A 7,483-nucleotide genomic window follows, 5' to 3' on the forward strand; every position below is an offset into this window, starting at 1 on the left:
ATTTTTTCATTTTCTATCTAAAAGTAGTTACCAGAAGTGTGGGTGTTAGACGGTTAGTTACCAGACGTGGCAGGAAGCAGAGATAAAAATAATTTAGAACTTTTATTTATCTATTACATATAAAAACTAACTTATTCGGTTCTTGTGCCAATAAAATCTTGATTTTAACAATATCTAGATTCTGAAAAAAAAAAATACAAAATTTGTGTCTTTAAAGGTGGATGTGGTGGAGAGATGCTAGCTTTATAGCTGGTGTTCTTTGCGAAGATTTCGACAAGTAGGAATTGGATCATATATAAGGACAATTGCAATTTTTGGTGTATGATGAGCTTTCCTAGTCATGGTCGTACCATGAACCATTGGATTCGGCCCTCATTGGGTCTCTTCTTCTTCCTGGTTCTTGCTTGTTCTCACACATTGACGGCATCATTTATCTGCAAAGAACTTGACGTCTTCATCAATAGAATTTCCATTTCTTTTGTTGTTCTTTCTATAGACAATAGTCACCAATAATCTCTACAAGAACAGGATCCTTCTTTGAACAGATGAAACCGACTGCGATCCCTCAATACAATTTCCCATGTGTACACTTTGGAGATCAGCTTCATCACAGTATGGCAGTCTCTACAAACTCTCAGATTCTTCACAATCCTTACAACGCTTCCATGGCACAATCTTGCCAAGCCAAAAGCAACCGCGAGCTTCTCGCTGTGCCTAGAAACTGCATCCTCCTTCTCTTCCTCCTCTATATCATGCAAAACAGTCCTTATCTCTGGGACATAACCTTCAACTTTCAATGCTGACATAATCTCGGCGAGCTTCTTGTGAGCCTCCTCTGTAACCCCATTCATTCCTTCACCGGCAACAAACCGATAAACAACCTTGTCAACTTCTATCATACTCCAACCAGGTATTTTCTTTATGTTCTGGTTATTCATCGAACCTCTCACAGTGGCCGCATCCGTCCACTTTCCAGCTACAGCATAGATATTTGACAAGAGAACGTAGTCACCGGAATCGTCCGGCTCCAGCTCAGAAAGTCGTCCTTTCACACACTCTGCCAACCCAACATTACCATGGATACTGCATGCCCCAAGTAATGTCCGCCAGATAATGGCATTTGGCTCGATGGGCATATTGGTTATGAACTTATAGGCCTCGTTGAGCAGACCAGACCTACCATATAGATCAACCATACACCCATAATGTTCTATCGAAAGTTCGATTTCATAAACCTCCTTCATTTTGTGGAAGTACTCACATCCTTGCTCTATCAATCCCACATGGCTACAAGCATATAGGATTGAAATGAAAGTTATGCCATCAGGCCTTACTCCAGACGACTCCATCTCACGAAAAAGTTCTATTGCTTCGTCACCGTGACCGTGCATTGCGAGCCCTGCCATCATTGAAGTCCAAGAAACAATAGTCTTCTCCACCATCTGGTTGAATACAAGACGAGCCATGTTTATGTTTCCACATTTGGCGTATGTATCCAAAAGTGCGTTACTAACCGAGATTATCCGATTAAACCCAGTTTTCTCTATATACCCATGTAAGATTTTCCCAAACTCAAAAGCCCCGGCCTGTGCAAATGCTGAAAGAACTCCGGTCAAGCTCACCTCGCTGGGTCCCATTCCCAGCCTCCACGAATCTCTGAAAAAACTGAAAGCATCATCAAAACAACCATTTTGTGCAAATCCAACTATCATGGTACTCCAAGAGACTGAGTCCTTTTGGGGCATCTGAACAAACATTTTCCTTGCAGATCCCAGCTCGCCAGCTTTTGTGTATCCTGCGAGCATGATATTCCATGATGTCAAATTCCGCCAAGGCATCCTATTAAACAGCAATTCTGCACCCATTACATCATTGCATCTGAAACAGGCGGTGACAACGGCATTCCACGCTACAATATTTGGTTGTGGCATTTCATCGAAAACTTTTCGAGCTGAATCTACTCGTCCGCATTCTGCATACATGCTCACCAGCGTTGTCTGAACAAAGAGATGGGTTTCGAAGCCATGGGTGATGGCTTGGCAGTGGAGTTGAGTTCCAGCATTTAGGGACTTGAAATTCGCCGCAGCTTTGAGAATGAAAGCGAAAGAGAAACTATCAGGAGGAATTGATCGGCGTCTCATTTGGATATATGTGAGGAGGGATTGGTTGGGAGATTCGGATTCGGAGAGCCCACGTATGACCGTGTTATACATGAAGGCATCAGGGGAGGTGATGAAAGTGAAGAGACGGTGAGCATAGTCAATGGAGTCAGAAATGGTGACCGCCGATAATAGGAGGAGTTGTCCTATGACGAAGGGGTCGTTATCGAGTCCAGTTTTCAAGGAGAAGGCGTGGATCTGTTTGAGGTTTGTGAAGCTCTTGCAGTCTCTTAACAAGGAGGCACAGAGCTGTAAGTTGCTGCTCATCCCTCCTCAGGTGAAGGCTTTTTGTTGGGTTTATATGGAGGGAGAGAACATTGAAATTTGAATAAAGAAGCCGTTGCTTAATACAAGGGTTATTTTGAAAATTTGAAAATGGCAAGGACAGTTCGGTGATTACAATGGGCTTTGGGGGAAACCCTGTTTGGGCTTGTTTTGGCCTAATAATTTTAAGGCCTAGATTATTTAACGAGAGGCCCAGATTTTTAAGGCCCGGAAAATGATAAGGGCAGGATGGGCTTGCTTCTTGCGTGCTATACAACTTAAAGAGTTAGGACACCCCTGGTATTTACTGTCTTAGTGAGTTAGTGTATATCAAGGTTAAGGAGTAGGATCTGTCAGTAGAGAAAGTTTCTTTTGCCCTGGCCAATGGATCATTTAAGAGGTGGCCCAACCTTGTGTTCCTCTAATAATATTAAAGATTTTTGTACATTAAAACTTTGAGATGAGCTATAGGCTAGAGGAAAGTGTATTGCGGGGCTCACTTTTTAGATTTTGAGTCGCAAACTAATTATTGAACCCAAAATTGTGTTTAATTTTGAGTCCAATAATCAGTTCTGGGCTCAAAATTGTAAGATGGGCAAACCAAACATATTAGCTGCATTATTTATTCCGTGAAACTAGACCACGATTTGAGCGGTGCCTTCGCCCCCTCATCTTTCATAGTCTTAGGAAGAAGACTGTGGATAAAATTATGCGGGTATTGAAAACTTTCCAAGAAAAAACAAGTGTTTTGTAACGGTTCATTCAATTTATGGCCTTTCAAGTTACAACTATGAAACATGTGTTTCTTGTACATCCCAAGAAAGAAAAAAGAAAAAAACCTAATCAATCACGCCCAATATCTGTGCTTGATAGTTGCCTAAGAGTATTTAATAGCGAGCCATGATTGGGGTTGTCTTACCAATCTTGCATTGGCACTAATCTCATTAGATAACCTCTTTATATAGTCTTAGCTCCATCCCTTATACATCATCACATGAATTGCACTGCTTTCTTCTTGTTCCTTCAAGAGATTTTTTTTTTCTTTCTCTATTTCCATGGCCATCTCCCAAATCATTTACGACCCACTATATGATAGCTGGGTGTTAGAATTTGCACCTGATATTGATATTGGCACACTTAAACTCCATCTCGGCGAATCGGACGATGCTAAGCTATCGAGGGATGAGATTTCAGGCAATTCACACCGGAGATCTTTCTTTAAGAAATTCCCGGAGTCATTGAAGAGAAGACTTGGAAGGTATTGTTGCATGCGTGTAAAACCCAAAATGCTTGTTAAAGAGAGAATTAGATCGCCCCATCCATCATCGAGATCAAGCACAGTGTCCCAATCTCTTAACAGTAGTAAGAGGTATTACAGTGAAATGTCTAACCAAGAACGTGATGAGAAGCTTAAAGAAGTCATTGGTTACTGCAGATGCCAATGGTTAGGGTATGTAACACCTCATTATCATTTCATTTTCTACTTTAGACACATAAAATTCCTGACCCATGCTATGCATGGGTTTGGATATAAAATGGTGGGTCCCACCCAATGCATGGGTGTGGGGGAGAGGTGAGGTGTAAAATGGTGGCCCCACCCATTCTATCCGTATTAAAAACTTCCATTGATAGTAATATTCAATGAAAAAAACCAAGGTCTAGTAGGTTTGCAATTTTCCATCAAAGAGAGAAATTTTTTTATTTTAGAAAATAATACCATCCATGAGGTGTAAAAGAAATCCATGGAAAATAATATTCCATGGGGAAAAAAATCCATGGTCTAGTATATTTGTAATTTACCTTGAAAAGAGATAAATTTTTTATTTTAGAAAATAATTTCCATGAAAATTGGGTATTGAAAATGCTAGAAAAATTATCTTATATGGATAATAACCTAAATAAAATTTTCCAGCAAAAAAAAAATTCCAATTAAAATTTTCTATGAAATTTTTTTCCCAATAAATTCTGTTTCATGAAAATAAAACGAATGATCATGTTTAGGAAATCTCATTTAGCGGTGCCGGAAAAAGGTAGAGAGACATCAAATAAACAAGCATTGGAGCTAGTGGGATCAAATGATCAATCCTATGGTTCCATTTTGGGAACCCAAAGACATGTATGTGCAGTCGAGACGGTTGATCATGTCAACATGGCGCATATGGGGTCCTAAGTGTGGCCTTTAAGAAAGAGACTAGTATCCAGACTCTTTCTAGCATTTTCTTTTTCTTTTGAATAAGCTGTGGATATTACTCTTCTTTCAATTATATTTTATTCCCACTGCTCATCGTGCTCTATTTGTTTTTTTTTTTAATGGCAACGAATTATTTTAACAGAGAAAAGGAATAGATCGACGGGGAACCCAGCGATCGATATGAACAAGGAAATGCATCGAGCAAAGAAGTAGAAAATACATACAAGACTTAGACCCGTTAAGTGGGGGAGGAAGTTGAAGATTATCTTCTTACATGATGAAAGGAGATAGAGGATCTCGCCACTCAATCCAAGATCTCATCAATCCAATGAGCAAATTGCGAAGGATGGGGAATGTTTTCCCCCAACCATTTTACAACATTACGGGAGTCTTCCTCGACTACTATCTTATGAATATTGGTATCCATCAATCTAATTCCTTAGTAAACTATTTTGATCTCTTTCTCGTTAGAGCCTGCAATCCAAATAAGACGCGAGAAAGCCCATAACATTGCATCACCGTCGTCTTGTAGAAGACCACCTCCTCCAGCCAGCCCTGGAATCCCTAAACTTGAATCATCATGCTCTATTTTTCTTTTGTGATCTTTTTGTGGGCCTTGAGAGGATCTATGGTGTTGAAGGCCTCCATAGAAAGGCTTGCCTCTTAAATCTTGCCTTGTAAGTTGTAATGTCAAAACAAGGGAGAACCCTTTTTGTGCAATTCTGATGTATAGTTTTAAAGCCTTTGTTGTGATGTATTCATTAATGTAAAATGACATAATGACTTTCAACCACATTATTTTCCACTCTTGTCTATTTATCTCTGTCTTTTCTGTCTTCTCCCTCACCTTTAAGAGCTTGTTTACATGGTGAATGACCGCACCGTCCGCACCATATGTATGGGTATGTGGTCGAATGATCTAGACAGTCCATATGGTCAGCGACAATGGATGTACAGAGTACAAAATTCACACCCATTAGACGATCCCAGACGTTGTTCTCATGACTTAAAAGGGAAATGGTTAAAGGGAATATCACTTCCCATAGATTCCCTAGACAGCTATGAGGCCATCTATACTCAACTCGAATGTAAATATAATCTCGTAGATCTTTCTTAATGACAATTAGTCAATTGATCAGAGACGACAGGCCAACAAATCATAGGAACACCACCACATATGCTCTCTAGTGTCGAATTCCATCCGCAATGTGTTAGAAACCAACCTATAGAAGGGTGGGAGAGAACTTCCTCTTGCGGGCACCAGCTCGCTAACAAACCCCGCCCTTTGATCACAGTCATGAAATCCTCCCCCAAAATTGCCTCACCGTCGAACACAAAGTTACTTGGGATGATCCACAAAAAAGGACGCTTACTATTTGCTAGCCCCCAAGCAAACTCATTCAATTGTTGGCTTGTCATGTTTGCTAGACTACCGAAACTAACATAAACTACCGAAGAAGCCTCTTGTTGTTCTAACCATTCCATACATTCTGTCTCTTCTTTCCACATGTTCGCCGTGATTGATTTTATCCTACTTTCAGGCATCTGATGGCATTGCAATGTCAACGGGCCCACGGTATAGACACGAACGTGACCGAAGATGGGTCTCATAGCATCTATTACCACTGGTTCCAAGTCATCAAATGTATTGCTGACGACTTGAAGCTACTTTGGATTTCCTCTACCATGAATTTGACGAAGGGGTCAATGGGATCTCACATTCGGAGAAAGCATGGCAAATCCTTGAGACTGATACCTCTCATGCCGGGTATCCAGTCAATGGTGGCATCAAGATGCACATTGGACAAGAAACCGTTGTCTGCATTCATATAAAAATTTCTTTGTGAGTGTGGACTCCAAGTTTTTTAGCATGAAACAATTTCAGCATGATGCATGCCTGGTATAATTTCTTTGTAGCATTAGTGCCTGGTGCACTTCTTTAAACACTTAAAAAAATACATCTTTTGATAGTTGCACAAACTTGCCTTATCTTTTGTTATTTAATCAGCTGTCAAAAGTTATTATAATTACCAAAATGCTCTCGAAAGGGAATGAAGACAAGATGAGTCTGTGCAATTATGAAAACATGATAGTGCCATTGTCTAATTTTTTTGGTAGGTAAGCTGGGATCGAACCTAGCTCCCACCTCAGGTTCAAAGAACATATAGTCTTTACTAATTGAGCTAGAGGCTGAACACCATGACAGTGCCAATATCAGCAGCCATACATGAAAAATTATATGAGGTGTGCACGTACGTACCTACATGCGCATAATGGGTGAACTACTAAGCTGATGCCCCTCTTGTCAACTTGTCAACTGCGTTGGATAAAATATCAATATCAAGGGGAGCGTCCTGATTACATGCAGCTATATGTGTGTGCGCGCGCGCATGCGAGAGGGGGGTTATGTATAAGCAATTTCGCAGCCCTTCTTTTTCAGGAGAGAAGAACCACCTTATAGCTGAATTTACCCTATTCATTCAAGTCATATGAGATGGCACTTCTCTTCTAACTCGACCCAACCAACTTCCTAGTTTTCTTAGTTCTTTTAATCATAGTTGCCTGAGTGAGAAGCAAGTGCGGGAAGCGATACAGGAAGTGAAAGTGGGAAGCGTGGCGTTTAGAAAAGAGAAAATGTGGGAAGTAAAAAAGTAAAGAGAAAATGTGAGAAGCGTCATTGGAAGTTAACATTAAGCATGCAATAAGCCTCGTTGGAAGCGAATAAGTACACAGGATTGTAGTAAGCCAGGGAGGAAAGGTTAATATAGGTAAGAATTACAAGTAGAAAGAAGACTTCGCGACTAATTAGAGTACCAAGTTTTATGAATGTATAGTTTCGCATGTTTTATTTATATATATTTTATTGTTT

General features: G+C 40.3%; 1 protein-coding gene across 1 annotated transcript; it reads right to left on the reverse strand.

Moving 5' to 3' along the window:
* Positions 1 to 90: 90 nt before the first annotated feature.
* Positions 91 to 2,524, reverse strand: LOC143848488 (Tetratricopeptide repeat (TPR)-like superfamily protein). Its single transcript, XM_077357442.1, has one exon. It carries the CDS (start codon positions 2,424 to 2,426, stop codon positions 504 to 506), a length of 1,923 nt encoding a protein of 640 aa, XP_077213557.1. The 5' UTR covers positions 2,427 to 2,524; the 3' UTR covers positions 91 to 503.
* Between the last annotated feature and the right edge of the window lie 4,959 nt (positions 2,525 to 7,483).

The sequence above is a fragment of the Tasmannia lanceolata genome, unplaced genomic scaffold (genome assembly GCF_043159265.1).
Source record: "Tasmannia lanceolata isolate RefF3 unplaced genomic scaffold, GAP_Taslan_0.1 ptg000016l, whole genome shotgun sequence".
Taxonomy (NCBI): domain Eukaryota; kingdom Viridiplantae; phylum Streptophyta; class Magnoliopsida; order Canellales; family Winteraceae; genus Tasmannia; species Tasmannia lanceolata.

Bases quoted from the DNA above. Each gene is read 5' to 3' on its own strand.
- LOC143848488 (XM_077357442.1), bottom strand. From the start codon at position 2,426: ATGAGCAGCAACTTACAGCTCTGTGCCTCCTTGTTAAGAGACTGCAAG.